This window comes from Pleurodeles waltl, chromosome 3_1, assembly GCF_031143425.1.
Source record: "Pleurodeles waltl isolate 20211129_DDA chromosome 3_1, aPleWal1.hap1.20221129, whole genome shotgun sequence".
NCBI classification, from domain to species: Eukaryota; Metazoa; Chordata; class Amphibia; order Caudata; family Salamandridae; genus Pleurodeles; species Pleurodeles waltl.
Genome location: NC_090440.1, coordinates 798401746 through 798419886, shown reverse-complemented (window position 1 = coordinate 798419886; position 18141 = coordinate 798401746). Strand labels below are relative to the sequence as shown.

The 18141-nt window shown below is 46.0% G+C and overlaps 1 protein-coding gene across 2 annotated transcripts in view; it reads right to left on the bottom strand.

The window, feature by feature from the left end:
* TRIM66 (tripartite motif containing 66) overlaps positions 1-18141 on the bottom strand; it is a 549453-nt gene that overhangs the window by 272787 nt on the left and 258525 nt on the right. For both annotated transcript variants that reach the window (XM_069223667.1, XM_069223666.1), the window contains exon 7: positions 3716-3862. In XM_069223667.1, coding sequence (XP_069079768.1) covers positions 3716-3862 — 147 coding nt within the window. The remainder of the gene's footprint in view (positions 1-3715; positions 3863-18141) is intronic.

The window sequence follows — 18141 nt, the reverse complement described above, 5'->3', positions numbered from 1 at the left end:
TTTGCTATCAGGAGTGCTCACTCCAATGATGACTGAATCCACCATAACCCTCCAATTGAACCCAGATAAAGACCCCACTTCTTGTGGCTCTTACCACCTATTTGCTTTGTGGGATTTTGATGTGAAGATTTTCAAATCAAGTTTAGTCTCCCACATTGAGGATGCCTGACCTTCAATAATATTGGTGGAACAGTCAAGCTTGATTAAACATCTACAAGCCACAGATAACACCAGGTTAGCGTACAATGTAATAGAAGCAGCTTACAAAAATAATAAATGAATGGTCCTTCCCTCGCTAGATGCGGAAAAGACCTTCAATAAAGCAGATTGGAAGTTCATAACAAGAGTGCTCACTAAATGGGGCATAGGCCCCAAACTCCAAAACCATGATAAACTTTGCGCACCACTCTTTCCATCTAAACCTCAATGATGTGATATCAGACAAACTGCATCTAACAAGAGGTACACTTGAGGGATGTCTATTATCCCCCCCAATCTTTACGTTCACAATGGAACCCCTGGCACAAAAAATAAAAGCTAACGCAGAATCAGGGGCCTCCAGTTGGGCCTAAAAGAATACTAGTTGGCCTTGTTCACAGGTGTGCTCTCCTTCATAACCTACCCAGATACGCCACTTCCAGGGTTGGTCCGGGAACTTGAACAATTTGAAGAAGCCTCAGGCTTCAAGATAAATGACAAAATCATCAGCATTAGGAATAGGGCTAAACTGACACCACAAAGAGCGGGCTTCAGTTGGAGTGATAATTTCCACTGTTACCTAGAAATCACCCTCACCAACAACACAAAACACATCTACGAAGCCAATATCCTGCCACTACTGGACATCCTATATTAGAACATATATAGAATGGGCAAATTGGAGATATCCTGGTTGGGCCGTGATGCTAGAGTCAAGATGAATTTCCTCCCTATGCTCCTATATGTCCTTTAAGTTCTCCCAGATCCATGCTCAGCACAATTTCTAAAACAGATCCAAAAGATGCTTCAGGCATAGTCTGGGGTAACAAATCACCATGGGTGTCTAGGCTCATTTTGTTTTTTTTTTAAACAGAGGATGGTGGTGTGGGGATGCCTATCATCATGGGTTATACATTGGCTCCTCAACTACAATCAAAGCTAGACTGGAACCAAACCCCCTACACCGCACTAAGTGAAGCAGTATAGCAACATTATACTAAGACTCCCTTAGGCCACATTTTATGGCTACCACGCAAGCACAGACCACACCCTAATACCCTGCTCCACTCTACAGCAATCCTCATACACCACTGGGAGACAAAATCCCAATCTTGCGCCCAGACCTCCTTCCCATCTCCTATGACCTAATCGCCCATAATCCCAACTTCTTGCCGGGACAATCAGACCTGTATTTCTGAAATGAAGGTAATCCATTACGAATAGGGGATTTTTATATAAATGGTACTCTAGCAGACAGAGACATCTGCATAGACCAATTCCGCATCCAACCAAACGACGACTACAGGCTGACTCAATTGCTGCATTGGATGTGGGACGGGGGCATACAAACTAAAGCCCTCAGGATAGGACTCTATTTGAAAAACTATTTTTACAATAAAACAAAAAGCGTGGTACCTCCCGACTGTACACAACATTAAACCACTACCACAAGGAGCATCCCCCCCAATTACATATCTGCATGGAGCGGAGATCTGGGCCAAGAGATATAAGAAGAAACTTGGGGATGGGTATGGACCGGGGCAGCAAAATTATTCATCTGCATACAACATATAGAAAGCACTTACAAACTTCTTACTAGATGATACCTCGCCCCCTCCCCCGAATATAATCAATTAATGGTAGCTCTGACCTCTGCTAGAGAGGGTGTGGAGAAAAGGGTGACATGATACATATGTGGCGGATGTGTCGAAATTTTTTGACATACTGTGAAGAAGTGGTGGTGATCACGGGGTTGAGTCTCTCAAAGGCCCCCTGATTCTGCTGTTAGGGACCCTGGGGGAGAATTCTGGTGGAGGTGACAGCACCACAGGGAAAACTCATAGCACACCTTCTTCTGGAGGCTCGCCTGATGCTGGCACAATTTTGGAAACAAGCTCTATCTCCTCTATTGTACAGTTGGTGATCCAAAGTATGGTCTGGCTATACAAATGAAAAACTGATCTCACTAATTTACGATACACCATATAAATTTGACAAAACGTAGGCACCTGTTCGTACCGTTGTGAAATCTGGTAAAAGATACAGTGGGGGCCTGACAGGTAGGCCAGTTGTTCTTCATTGTTCAGGGATTGATGAAATATCCTCAATGCCAGAGCATCATCCATCTGATGAGGATGCTTAAAGCACTTCCTAACACAACAATAATGACAATACGAATCCCGCTCATTTCACTCCCTCCACCCGACTTACCTAGATCGCTCAAAGCCTAGTCATTATCCAACACTGTGACCATTTTTAATGTGTAACCACAACCTAGACAAATCAGATCATGTTCTGTTGATGTATACAGTTTGTATCTTTGATGCTTCTGTGCTGCTGTATGCAATGGTAACCGTGGATATAAAAAAGATATAAAAAAAACAATGACTACTCTCTAAAGTCACTTTAGATAAAAATCACATCAGCAAGCAGCTCCTCTTCTCCACCCTTCCAAGAGGCGACAGTGGCCCTATAGCCAATGCACAGTGAGATAAAAAAGGAATTAACCTAGCTTTACTCGGATGTACAATATCACCATTATCACACTCATCTGTTGTTCAAAAATAAGGACAAAGTACAACTCTTCACACCAACCACACAGCACGGAACACAGAAGAGCATACCTTTGGCCCCTACATAATTGTTCTCCTTATTGCCCTACTACACAGCAGAGGTTACAGGGTTGCCTACCCCTGCCTATTCAAAGAAACAGCTAGTGTCACCAATCCAAGATATTTCCCATGGATCATGGTCCTCTTTGGCTCATGACAGAATGTCATCTCAGCCTAGCACTCATCATATTTGTCCTAGAGTAACCAAAGGGTGGCACAGGGTGGGTTACAGAACTTGTGCACACAACATTATAGATGGCAATTGTAAGTATATGCAATTGCTACTAGACTTTGGCTGAACCAGCAACTGAAATGTAGTTAAAACTTACACACTTATGAACATCACTGAGAATTAAAAGATTTGTGAGTTGAGGGCAGGATGATAAAGAGCTTCAAGCACTTCCCAACACAAAAAGAGTAATCATACGATTTGCCAAGATCTTTTAAAAAACTGTGCTGAGACAGTGCAGCAGCCTTAATTTGCCTTAATTTGCTGTGACAGGCGTTGCTTTAGCTGGTGTTTTCTGGTTTTAAAAGTTTTTTTTTCTTAAGCTCTAAATGTAGGAGTGAGCTTTCCTGTTTTGAAATGCATCTTTTTATTTGACCAGCATGAGCTTGCTTATGGATTTGTTAGTAATCTAATGAAAAGCTAACATATATTGGGCTCTTATTGAGTTTGCATAAACACATTAGAATTCAAATTATTTACAGGACAATGTTAAGAGCCAAGGTGTTTCCGAGCAAGCCACATAAATAGCTATAATTGAGAAGGCACCATCTACAGGACAGGGAAAAATTTGAAAGATGTGTGCACATGAAAAGTCCAATATATCCGTAACCGAAAAGTCCAAAAGTGTATGGAGCACAGCACTGTTTTGTTTTTCGTATATCCATTATCAACTTACCATCTCCTTGCTGTAGAGGAATGGGAGGCTGTTTTTACTGCACACCGCCCAGCTGATGAAGTTCTGCACATGCTCCAACTGTCTGTTTAAAACCATGATAGCCTGCAGCTGCTGCTCAAATCTGTGCCTCCTTTCGCTAGTTATTCTCTAAAAAGAAAAGGATGTGATGAGGATGTATCTTCAAGCTATGAAACATCTATCTTAGTAACAGCTACAGAGCAAGATACCTGGAAAGTCCAATGAAGAGACAGAGCAAGGTTAGCGACAGCCCTGGCTGCATGGAAACTCACTGGAATCACTTCCTTTCTGTGCAGAGCTGACCCCACTTAAAGACATGAGCTCTGAGCGGTAGAAGCAAGGCGTGGGGCAAGAGGACTGTAGCTGAACCTCTGGTAAAAACATGTGAGTGCATGATTTCTGGAAGGAACGCCAGCACTATTTTAACCAGTACATACACAGTGTTATTCTATCAAGGACTTCTTGGATTTCACCAAGACCCTTCCATGGAGCCCTTACACTGAGAGAGGAAGGAGTATTATATGTTGCAACAATTGTTGAAGGACATTCACTATTTGATGCATCTTTTGTAATCTAATGATAAGGTTCGAGCAAGGTTCATCTACAAGGCAGGTTTACTTTAAATACACACCAAGGGCTGTCCATCAGAGAAATAAGCAAATCTAGATGCCACTGCTTCAATCATCCATTGGATGTATTCAGAATTACCTGCTTCATCCAACTACTGGACAGATGAGGTTATCATTACATCGGTCAGGATTCAATAATCCACTGAACAGATATAGCTTTCAGAGATTCAGTAAATCATTGGACAGACTGAACAACCGATGCTTCAGTAATCAATATAGAGACATTGAAACATATTTATCATAAAGTAAGTCCTTAATGGAAAACGTTAAATTCATCACCAGAAACCATTTTTAATCAGGCCGACATTGTGGGCATCCAGGCCACAGCAGGAGAACAAAAGCTTTTCCTGATATCCTGTTCACACTGTCCAACCCGTGCCACTCCATTCCTTCTCTTATTCAAGCAATCCCTTACTTCTCCCAGTTTTCTGGATAGATAATCAGTTGGGATAAATGCGATGCCCTCCCCTCACACGATACACCGTCATAGATCTTGCGCCATTCCTTTACTTGGAACCCTACATGCTTTAAATATCTGGGAGTAAATGCCACTCCTGGACTCAGTAATATGACAGAAAATAACCTGAACCCATTACTAGCGTCCATGAAGTCAGATATCACCTGATAGAACTCTCAACATCTTGATGTGAGGCACAGTTCAAACCCTCAAAATGAATGCCATGTCCCACCTCAACTATGTCTTTTACATGGTACCTCTTTGTCTCCGTATATGGCCCTACACAATCTCACTACACTAAAAAACTACTTTTGGTTAGGGAGGAAACCACATCTGAAACTAGACAAACTACATGAACGGGGAGAATTAAGTCTCCCACATGTGGATCATTACTGGTTAGGTGCCTACCTAGCACAAATACAATACATTACACACACTTCCCTGGACACTTCATTGTGGGCATGTGTTAGACCTGACAGCCTTAGGGTGTTCCTCCCCCAACTTTTTGCCTGCCTCCCTCCATTTTTCTGATGTCTTTTTTGCTGGTTTTAGGACTTTACCACTTCTGACCAGTGCTAAAGTGCTTGAGCTCGCTCACCTAAACATGGTCAAGTTGGTTCATACCCAACTGACATATTTAATTTACAGATATGTCCCTAGTAAAGTGTCTTAGATGTGCCAAGGGCCTGTAAGTTAAATGCTACCAGTGGGCCTGCAGCACTGATTGTGCCACCCACATAAGTAGCCCCATAACCGTATCTCAGGTCTGCCATTTCCAGGCCTCTGTGTGCAGTTTCACTGCCACTTCGACTTGGCATTTAAAACTGCTTGTCAAGCCTTAAATTCCCCTTTTCTTCCATATACGCCCCCCCCTAAGGTAGGCCCTATGTAACCCATGGGACAGGATGCTATGTAAGTAAAAGGCAGGACAGGTACTTATACGTTTTACATGTCCTGATAGTTAAAAACTCTCAAAGTCGTTTTTCACTAGTGTACAGCCTGCTCCTTTTATAGGCCAGCATTAGAGATTCCCTTATATGTTTTTAACTTTTGATGTGAGAGGTATAGACTTGTCATATTTGGTATGGTTGGAATGGTAGTAAGAAATCCTACTTAATGGTGAAGTTGGATACTACATTACTATTTCAGAAATTCCACTTTCAGAAAGCAGGCATTTCTCTGCACTTACTACCATCTGTGCCTTACAACCTATCTCCAATCCACATTTGGTCTGTGCTGGTTGACAGGTCCCCTTGTGCAATCCACCCAGACAGCCATAAACACAGGACACTCAGCTGCATCTGCATTATTCTGAATACAGATGGGTTTCTCTGGACAGGACGTGTGGGGGAGGTTCTCTTTTACACTTCAAAGACCAGTGGTCTGCCCTCACACAAAAGACTGATAACCTCGACAGGGATCCTGGCAGACAGAGCTGTGTTGAAAGAAGAACTTGTGCACTTCAATACCAGTCTTTGAAGTTTCCTCCACTTCAAATGCACTTTTGGGTATATATATACTGGGTCTATGACCCCACCAAATCAGACACATCTGGACCTACAGCTGGACTCTGCCAAAGGGACTGCCTGGCTGCCCAAAGGACTCATCTGGACTGCTTTGCTGAAAGGACTGCTGGCCTTCTTGCTGCCCTGCTGCCTGCTTGTTGCCCTGCTGCCTGCTGCCTGCTGACCCCTGGCTCTGCTGGAAGGACTCTGCCTTCCTCCTAAAGTGCTCTCCAGTGGCATGTATTGAGCTTGCCTCCTGTTCTGGGGTCTCAGGGCTATCAAAGGCTTCACCAAGGAGAAAATCGGTGCAGCGCCTGCATAATTTGACGCAATGGCTACGGGATTGACGCAGCGCTGGCTCTGCAGCTGAAAACTCACTACATCGTCTGCTAGATCAAAGCAGCGCCTGTTGCCTCTGCTCAGCGAGTCCTGGGTTTTCCAGGCATCGTCACTGGGTGTCAAAATATCCCTGCATTGCAGTAAGGAACCAAGGCTGTGCTCCTGGAAACCGACCCATCACCTTGCAACGTGGAAAGAAACGACACATCAACTTTGCCGTGCCGGAAAAATAGATGCATCGCTTTACTTTCGAACGCATCTCCTCCTCTGCAGCCCCCCATGTTGTTATTTTTTACGCATCCCAGGTACTGTGTGTTAAAAAGATACAACCACTGATTCTTAAGGATTGAGACTCAGTAAAACCTTTTGAAAAAGAGATATCTTGACTTGTGCATGTTGGATTTTTGTCATTTTGGTCTTATTTTATTCAGCTAAATGTTATCTATTTTCCTAAAATGCTGTGGAATACTTTTAGTGGTGTTTTCCCTGTGTTACTATATGCATATTTGCACTAATAATTTACACTAAGTTAAGCCTGCCTGCTCTGTGCCGAACTACTAGAAGGTGAGCACAGAATAATTTAGGTTGTGCTGTGACTTACCGTGACTAGAATTGTGGTCCCTACTTGGACAGGGTTTATACCTCTGACAACTAGAATCCCAATTTCTAACATTGGATTTCATCGGTGAGGATAGGGCTTGTGTTTGTGCAGTGTCATACAATAATCACGTGTACACTACTTACCCACATTTAAAGAATGTTTCAATTGTTTGCTTCCTCTGCAGTTTTACCCTGCTTGACATTTTTTTAATTCATACTATACATCATGTCCCTGGCTAGTTCTACAAGTGGAGGCACAGTGTTTGAGCTGGCTAAGCTGGAAGAAAGCAGTGTTAACCAGTTGAAAAGCTTCTGCAAAGGGATGGGGGTACCTACCCGAGGAGCCACCAAGAAGGTGGAATTTCAAAAGGCACTGAGGGCCTGGGCAGAGTTCCATACCCAAGGGGATGATGAGAGGGATAAGCCTGGAAATGGCCCTTATGAGGAGCTACCTGCAGCAAGGGAGGGGGGACACCCCTGAAATTATGCCATCTGTAAGGGCAGGGAGCAGTATCTCAAATCACGGCCTGACCGCAGAGGAAAGGAGACAGGAGAGAGAATTTAAACATCAGTTAGCAAGATTAAAAATAGAGGCCGAGAGGGAAGCTGAAAGAGAAGCTGAAAGAGCTGAAACAGCCTTGGTAGAAAATAAATTAATTCTGGCTCATTAACTAAGTCTGAAAGAGCTGGAACTCAAGGTCAGACAGGTGGATTCCTTCAGTGATGGTGGCAGCATATGTACAGAACCTGAGGGAGACAAGAAGGTTTGTATACCCAAGGACTTGGTTCCCAGTTATGTGGTGGTAGATGACACTTATAAGTGTTTTTCTGGTTAAGAAGTTGCACTGAGGGTACATGGGGTTCCTGAAGAGCACTGGGGGGCAGGCCTGTGGAAACACATGCCAACACTTGGGAGGGACACACTTTGAACACGAAGTTGGGGACCAGATCAAGCACAAGGCCATAAATGCCATGAGAAGTATCCCCAAAGATACAGGGACAGTAACAAGCTTCCCAACCAATCTTCATTGATTACTCCAGTAAGGCGCTGAATGGCTGGGTGTGGGCAGCAAAGTCAGTGATTATGTTGGGTTGTACAGTTTAATCCTGAAAGAGCTCATGCTCAGTATTTGTTTTACAGGGTTGTGCCAGCACCTAGTTGAAAGTAAGCTGACTGATCCCAGGAAGCTTGCTGACAAGGAGGACCTCTGGACTAGCACTAGAGTGTCCAAAAAGGTATCTTGGGGGACACCGACAAAGGTGGTCAAGCTTTCCAACAGAAGAAAGAGGGGGGAGAAAAACTTAAACATAATGAGTTCTCTAAAGGCCCCCAAAATACTTCCCATGGGAGTAGTGGTAACCAGTCCCAGTCTGATCCTAAAAAGAAAGGGTTTTATGATCACAAGACAGGGAGGTTTGTACCCCAATGTGCAGAGTGCTCAAAGTATGGGCACTCTAAGGGTGACTTTATATGTCCCAAGAGGGCACAGCCCCCCACTGGTAGGCAGCCACCTGGGTTGGTTAGTATAGTGCTCGGGGAGGAGATAGTCCCAGATAGTATTGGGGAACAGAGATCGGTAACCCTAGTGTCCCTCGGAGATGCAAATATTGTGACAAAATCCCTGCCTGCCAATACTTCCAATTATAGGCAGTGGGTCGCCCTTACTGGGAAACAAGTGGAGGCTCTGTGTGAGACAGGAGCCAGCATGACAACTGTCAAGTGTCAGCTGGTATCAGCAGAGCAGGTCCTATCGAACACATTTCACCAAGTCATAGTCACAAAACATTGTGAGAGCCATCTACCAGTGGCTCTGGTTCCCTTTGAGTGTGGGGGGTCTCTGGTACTCTGAAAGTAGCAGTGAGCAGTGCCATGCCTGTAGATTGTCTATTAGGCAATGACCTGGAGCGCACTACCTGGAGGGAGGTAGAGCCCAGGTCTCACTTGGAGATGATGGGGTTGCCTGACTGGGTCTATATGGCCACATGGTCCATGGCTAACCAGGAAGGGAGTCAAGGGCGTCTGGAGCCTGGAACAATGGAGCAGACAGCTGCCAAGGAGAGAGACAATGGACGTGAAAAACCAGTCACTGAAGTTCCCACAGTGGAGGTTGATGGGGTCCCTGTGGAGGAGGCCCCTGAGCCAACCGGGAAGGACATTGCCACTCTAGGTGACCTACCTGAGCTTGCTGGCAAGTTGAGGGTGAGCCCACTAAGGAGGAATTCTGCAAAGCGCAGAAAGAGCGTCCCACTCTTGAGGGCTTGAGGCTAACAGGCCTCAGCCCATGCAGCAGGGGAAGTCTCTGGGGATCAACTAAGAAATCAATGACCTCACCGGTTGGCTCAGGGGCCTCCTTCTCCTCAGGGACCCTGTCAACCTCCACCACAGGAACTCCAGCTATCTGGGGTGGCCATATTCTGGCAATAAAAACCATTTTAAAATATATGAATCATCACCTATTATTTTAATAGGACAGTATAGGTGCTTACTTGCTGACAGCTGTATATAAAAAGGCAGAGACACACTTTTTAGTGTTAATGCCCATCACAGGAAATTGTGATTTCAAGTGCCATAAGGAAATGAACTGCTGAATTAGAATTTCTATAAAGTTATCACATAGTTTAAAACACAGGTTGTGAGAAAGTCGTCCATTTAGACCGTTCACACATTTTGTTTCTGACTGATACTGGTGGTAACTGATTCTGAATTTCCCTAGGTTCCGCTAACCAGGCCCAGGGCCAATACTCTGATTAAAAAAGGTATGTGGTGATTAGGTATGATTACAATTGTCAATGACAGACACCTGTAAGTCCCAAGTATGTAATAAAGCAAGGGGGATTCAAACTACATATAAGTCCCTAGTATAGAATAGGGCAGTGAGGTTTAGAGGCCCAGTAGATTTCCAGCACTGGAATGTGCATTGCTGCATTGCGTGCTGTCACTTTTAAAGGCAGCCCTGTTTTGCAGACTGTCTTTAGAAGTAAAATGTATGCAAATTCGACTTTCAAATAAAGATACTTCTAAAGTGTTAATCTACCTTATTTCTACATAGATGTTACCCCTAGAGTCTCCTCTGTGGTGCCATATAACTATAAGCAAGGACATTATAAAAGATGTTGTATATGTCCTGGTGAGGGAAAAATTGCCCATTTCAATTTTCCCATTGTAGACACTTCGCGCCATAGGCTAACATTAAAATATTTTAATTAAGTATAAATATTGCTATGTCATTCAAGGACTCCAAAGATTGGTAATGATAAATCCATCTATTTGCCACTGTTAAATTTATCATAACTATTACAGAAATAAGTTATTTATTTTCTGTGAGCCTAAATTCAGCTTTCTAGCAGCCTCTCCTGACTGATCAGCCATCCCAGGCATAGCCAGGATGCTTTGATGAGGTGATATGTGGCCTGCATAGAGCAGAGGTTATCTGGTGGGGAGCTCTGCAGCTGCAGAGCACAGGCAAGAAAGGGGGGTTAGTAAATCAAACTGTGCTTCAAAGATAACAGGACAGAAAGGTACAGATGGCAGGTCAAGGAACAGAATTTGCAGATGGTCCTGGCGGGGCCGGGGGGAGTGTTAATAGAAATGAGCCACACCAGTATGTTGATTTAGCCAGGTCTTACTCTTCTGGAGAGGAATCCACCATCTCGGTGCAATGTTTTGTGGGACAAGAATGTGCCACACTTTTGAGGAAGCTGTCATGCTTTTGAGTTGCACCCTACATTTCATTGGACAGGGTGCGTCCCTACTTGTCCCCCAGCCCATTGAATAAATATGGGAGATCTATATAGCCATTCAGATCTGATGCCTGAAACTACAGGGAGAAGAAGGACTGCCCTGCTGGAACCCTGGTCTGCAACCCAAAGGAATGCTTTCTAAAGGACTGCTCTTGCTGCACACAGGGATCTACAGCCCTGAGGATTTACCTTGCTTCCAAAATGATTATGGAGTGAAGTCCCTTAAAGCAACAGGTTAACAGAACTTTACTGCAGCATGTCCATCAAAAAGTCCCCAGCCTGGAGTGCGTCAAGTGGGCTTTTAAGGAATTGGCCAGGTGCATTTGGGGGATTTTAGTTCCAAACTTCCAAGGACCCTCTCAGAGCCTCTAAACCCTTGGATTTGTGTTCTGTACACATTGAACCCTCACAGGGAACTTCAGGAAGAAGTTCCGAAAGTTTGGAGAAGTTTGGAGCAATGTTGGAGGCAGCACATTTATTGTTGGCTCAAGCAAGGCCCTAGACAGGCAGAACCCGCCACTCCCATTAAGGGTAGGTGATTACACTCACTGTATAACCTGTTGTTAGACCTGACAGCCTTAGGGTGGTCACCCCAAATTTTTTGCATGCTTCCCTCCAATTTTTGACACTGTTTTTGCTGGTTCTAGGTTTCCTAGCACTTTACCACAGCCACCAGTGCTAAAGTGCATATGCTCTCTCCCTTAAAACATGGTGACATTGGCTAATATCCAATTGGCTTATTCAATTTACTTATAAGTCCCTAGTAAAGTGCACTACTGCTACCAGTGGGCCTGCAGCACTAATTGTGTCACCCACATAAGTAGCCCCTTAATCATGTCTCAGGCCTGCCATTGCAAGGCCTGTGTGTGCAGTTTCATCCCCACACCAACATAAGACGCCAAACGTTGTCAGCACAAGTCCCCCCCTAGAATTCCCCACAATCAGGATAACACATGAATTCAGGGTGCACCCTATTACCCAAAATTAGCAGCAACATGTACATACAAGGTTTACCGCACTTCCACATAGCACTGCAACCTAGTAAGACGTAATGTCAACTATAAGAACTCTCTGACAGAATAGACATGACCAGCAGCACCACAGTACTGCCTTCACATTCACCCGCACTCACTCCAGCACATCCACTCTGCACCGCTGTGCGCTGCCAGGGATATCAGTCGGTGTGTGCACACAGTCACTCTTACGCAGTCACTCCCAGCACCCTAATGCTGTGCCCATATATCCGGACAGTAGATGACACTGTGTTTGCAAGTCCCATGGATTCCAAACCGCCTTCCACCCACCATCCCGCTTCAGCTATCCCGCCCCTCCAAGAAACAAAGATTGCATCAACCTTTCCGTGGTTATTAGGCCACTCGCAGCTAAGCCACACTTCTCAGGGTTCTGGGGTCAAGCTGGGGGAAAGAAAATACAACAACCGGTAACAATTATTAAGGAGGCATTCGGGCTCCCCACAGGAGGCGCACATAGGGGTCTGCAAAACACAAGTGGAGGGTCACTGGTCCGCCGTTAGGCACGAGATGCCCAGCCCAGCCAGACAGTCCAATGTTTCCAAATAGTTACCAATTTCAACACCTTTGCAACGAAGTGGCGCCATCGGGGCTCGCTGACTTGAGTCGCCCTTGACACTTCCAGTTGCGCACAACAAATAACTAGGCCCGCACCTCCTGTACCAGACTCAAGTGACAAAAGACGGTTACATTTCCACGTGAAAAGTACTCAGTGCTGTACTTCCACATAAAGGAAGCACAACATCAGGGGTCCGATGATCTCAATCTCCATGACTGTACGTTCATTCACAAGCCTTTTCCCATGGTGGTACCCCCTCGGACGGAGGCACCAGTCTGGTGCATGATGACTTGAACTGCACACAACAATCCTGGACTTTCCCACAAAGGATATAAATCCCACAACACTCTGGGAGTCACAAGTTCTAGTACACAATGAATTAAGTCGCACTAGACCATCCGGTCACTATCGGAACTTGGTATCCTTGGTGTGGTCACCCCTGTCTTTTTTGCCTCTGCTTCCCATGTTTTGACTGTGTGATGGACTCAGTTTTTGCTGTTTTTGGTACTCTGGGCACTTTACCACTGCTGACCAGTGCTAAAGTGCAAGTTCTCCTGTGTAAAGTGTATGTGTAATTGGCTTGTCCATGATTGGCATATTTGGCTTACTAGTAAGTCCCTAGTAAAGGCCTGTAAATCAAATGCTGCACTGGTTGTGCCACCCACATTAGTAGCCCTGTAAACATGTCTCAGACCCATCACTGCAGTGCCTGTGTGTGCAGTTCAAAACTGCCAATTCAACCTGGGAAGGGTACCTACCTGCCAGGCCTAAAACTTCCCTTTTTATACATGTGAGACACCCCCTAAGGTAGGCCCTAGGTAGCCCCATGGGCAGGGTGCAGTGTATGTTAAAGGTGGGACATGTGCTGATGTGTTTTGCATGTCCTAAAAGTAAAATACTGCCACATTTGTTTTTCATTGTTGCAAGGCCTATCTCTCTCATAGGTTAACATGGGGGCTGCCATTAAATATTCTTAAAGTGCAGATTCCCTTTGAGTCAGATAGAAATGTGGAGTTTGGTGTCTCTAAACTCACAATTTAAAAATAGATATTTTAGTGAAGTTGGTTTTAGATTGTTAGTTTGAAAATGCCACTTTTAGAAAGTGGGCATTTTCTTGCTTAAACCATTTTGTGACTCTGCCTGTTTGTGGATTCCCTGTCTGGGTCAGTTTGATAGTTGAGCTGTTTGTGAATCTCCTCTAGACAGTGACACAAGGGGAGCTGGGTTGTAGCCTGCATATCCTGATGAGCCATCTGAGCTAGAGTGGAGGGAGGAGTGGTCACTTACACCTGAAAGGGCTGTGCCGGCCCTCACACAAAGTAGTCTCAAACCCCTTGGTATGTGTCTTGGGCCTGGCCTGTGCAAGGCAGGATCTTGTAAACAACAGAGACTTTCCTTTGAAGTTTGCCTACTTCAAAGGCAGAAAGGGGTATAAGCAGTGGACCCAGAACCCCAGACTTTAGATCACTTCTGGAACCAAGAGGAACCTCTGACAAGGTGATGATCTGAAGAGCTGAGGGTAAGTGCTGCCCCTGCCTGTGACTGTGCTTTGTTGGACTATCCTGCAGTTGCTGCTTCTGCCTGTGAAAGGGGACAAAGACTGGACTTTGTTGTGCATTCCTACTTGAAGAAGAATCTCCAAGGGCTTGAACTGAGTGTACCTCCTGTTTTGAAGTCTCAGGGCCATCAAAGGCTTCCTCTGCCAGCACCTGGACTCTCTGCTGAGACTCCTAGCCAGCCAGGAGGTGCCCTATCCAGTCCCTGGGCCCTTGAAAGGTGAAGTTGGCAGAGCAAGAGCAGAAATCCACTCACAGAACGCCGTGCAGTGAAATTTTCGATGCACCATCTGCAATGCGGCTGATAAACAACATGCCACTCGCTTCACGGATGAAACCTACGCTCCGCCTGCATAGTGGGTGGGAGATCGACGCATCGTGGCTGGAGAAATGATGCAACACCCACTTGCAGCTGCTGATAATGACACAAACCCCACGCAGCTAGGTTTTCTAACACTGTGCGACTGGATTTCCCACACATTGTCCCCAGGCATCAAAGTCATCGTGAATCTGTGCGGATCCGAGGTGCCCTGTCCAGAAATGAAAGCATCGCTCTCTTGTGAGGGAGAAAAAACGGCGCATCGCTGACCTGACTGGAGAAGAAACTACGCACAGCCTCACTCGCGAGTAAGGAATGGAAGCATGGCTGACTTTTCCGATGCACGCTCGCCCGTGTGGCTTTATTTTTTACACAAACCAGGTACTTTGCATAAAATCAATGGTTCCATTGTTTTCTATGGATTAAGACTCTTATCGTTTTGAAAATTCATATCTTGACTTGTGTATGTTGAATTTGTGTCGTTTTGGTCTTGTTAGATTTAGGTAAATATTACCTCTTTTTCTAAACTGGTGTGGTGTTCATTTTGTAGTGTTTTCAGTGTATTACTGTAGGTGTTGGTAAAAATACTTTACACGTTTCTGTGGGGTTAAGTCTTCCTGCTCATGTCAAGCTACCATGGGGGTTATTGGGGGTTACCCAGGTGTGTTTCTCATTTGCCATGACTAGAGGGGGAGTCCTTGCTTGGACACAGGATAATATGACTACCAACTAAAGACCCCATTTCTAACAGTTTCCATACCTCTCTTAAATGAGGTACACTGTCAAGTACACAATGGCTTTAGTTATACCTGACTCCCGGGTCACACACTTCGATGCAAGTTCAGCCGTGTCATACGAGGCCAAGTACAGCACAACTCAGGTTGCATCCCCACCTCCCAGGGTCGCAATCAGTGAACATGACATTGCACGCAATGAGCATGCAACCAAGGCTTACACCAGAGAAGTGTGACACAATCGACAATACCGGGCCCTGCGGGGTCCCCCACCGGGTGATCCTGTTCACACCAACAAGGGGTTTTGGATTGAAGTGGTCCCCACAATGAAGGATCACACACCTAAAGTGCAGGCAGTCTTTGGCAAGCTCTGCTCCAGGCAATTCTGGTCTCCAGATACAATACTTAGGCCACGCTAACACTGCTGCTGACAGGTGAAGTCCAGCAAATGATGTAGGTGCAGCAGAGGGTACCGCTTTCCAGATATTACCGGTAATCGATGTAGCTCCCTCTCAGGAGGTCTCTGATGTCCCTGAGAGCTCCTCAGAGAACAGGGGGCAAGCCAACCTGCCCTTGGAGAGTACCCTTTGGGATGCTACACAGCAGCAGGAAATCAGCCCCAGGCCAGTCTCTAAGCAGGAAGGGAGCGCAGATCCCCTCCACAGACAGTTATCCTCCTGAGCACAACAGATTCATCTGGCAGTGTGACCATGCTGTCCAGTCGCACCCGTCCCGCGTCGTCGTAAAGGTTACTCTGCCTTGCAGATGTTGAGTACCCCTAGTTATACTAGATGGTTCCTTTGAAGTTGAGGATAGTTCAAAGGGTTCTCCTTTGAACCACAGATGTCTCCCCTAAATTTCCTCCCTGTCGACCCTGAGGCTCTTGAATGCACATCTTTATCTTTAGTGGGGCATGCTCTGGCTCCAAGAGGCCAAGTGTCAAAAATCTCTCCCCCAACCTATCTATCCAGGCCCGATATGGCAGGTATCTGTTGTTCTGGATGTCCATGTTTTATAGCTGTTGCCTAGGGAATGCACAAATGTGCTCTTCCCCTGTGACCTGTGGAATGAAGCCTAATTTACAAGACACCAGAACCATTTCAGAACCTAGAAATGCTCACTTCCTAGGAGTGGCATTTCTAAGGCATCAATGACAAAACCTCCTTTATCCTTAAACATGGTTGTCATTCTGAATCCAATGATTCTAAAAATCATCAGGTTGCTCCCTTGCAACCCACTATTGCAGCCAGACTTAATAAGACTCATTCCTCCATGTTACCTTTTGGGCAGAACAGCTCTCATAGGTAGTACGAACACACATGAGTATTTGATGCTCCCTGGGGCACATATGCCCTTGGGCACACCCATGGCCGGTCAGGGAACGTGGAGACTTTCGTTAGAGCCACCAGAAAGGTACAAGTGCGCCAATAGTGGCCAGCTCTATCAGGCTCAGTTCTTATATTAGAATACTTGAGCGCAAATGTGCACATGCTGGCAAGGGATGCAGCTCCAGTAACTATATAGAAAACCACCTGGGTGCAAGGTTGCACAGACTAGAGAGGGATGCCAGTCTCCACTTACACATGGCAAGACTAGTGTGCAAGTATGTACACACTGACAAGTTGTCCCAGTCCCTTTTAGGAGTATGATGCCCTGGGTCAACTATTCCAAGAACCCCATATATATAAACTCCCACATGCACGTGACATGGAGAAGCCCCCTAGGCCTAGTTCACTATATGATCAGTCACCCCTCTATAGGGTGCACCTATTGGCAAGCTGTGCCAGGCGCAACATTAATGCAACCTCCCATTGTGTAAGTGTGCACCCACTGGCCTTTTATGCCAGGTTCGAAATCTCTGAAGTCCCCATGGCCTCTGTGCACACCCGGGCCCTGCCTTGGTGAGGCCACACATGTTGGTCGGCACCACCTCCCCTCCAAGGAGGGATGTGTGTGTGCACTCCCACCCTCCCCATACAGCGGGACAGTGCCCAAAGTCCATGGCCACTAGTAGAGGTCTGGCCCACTGTTATGGATGTGGCTGGCTCTCTCCCCCCTTTTAGGTAGGGGAGACCCAAATAGGGGTACTCCCCTGCCCAGACATGATATCCCTTTCTATCGCCCGACCTGCCCTCTGCCTACCACCAGCCCCACTGTCGGGGCCTTCCGGGAAAGCATAAGGCAGCTCAGAGTTGGCCCCCGCATAGGTACTGCCATCCTGAGCGCAGGTGCACTAATACCCCTGGAGGCCTATTCCATAGGTCTAGGACATGGTTAATGGGGTCTTCTAGAGGGTGGCACACCTAGTGTATGTCTCCCTAGCAGCCAGGGCCATACCCACCCTGGGTATGTGGTATACGGTCATATCAGCAGCCCCTGCCTCCCAGGCCTTGTTACCCTTTTGGGTGAGTAGTCGGGCTGTACAGACCCCTGATTGATTGATTATACGTTTCACAGGGCCCTCCTGGGTACAGCACCTCAACCATGTCCCCGTCCACCCCTTCCTATCGTAGATAGGACGGGTGCGCTCACTTTGCCACTGCAAGATGGGAAAGTTCCCAAAGTCTTAAGGTCATGCACAGAGAGTCAGTAAAGACTGGGAGGGAAAAAAACTAAAAGTTTCAGGGAAATTCCCTCAGCCGAGCAATGTCCAACAAACAACTTTTTAGAAAAAGCTCCATAAGTGGACCGACCCGACATCAAGAGCCAAGCCTACTACCTTCAACCGCAACCCAGGCTGAATTTCAGATTCGTCCTGCTGAAAGCCCTGGAGCTCCAGACTTCCAGGATTTGACCAGGGCCTCAAGGAAAAGCAATCCGATGATGCTGCTTCAAAATCGGCTTGCTGGGGAGGACTGTACGAAATTGAGAGAAGATCCTCCAGAAAAGTTTTCAAGTTTGAAGGTACAATTTTGACTGAGGCCTCCCGCACAGTGTC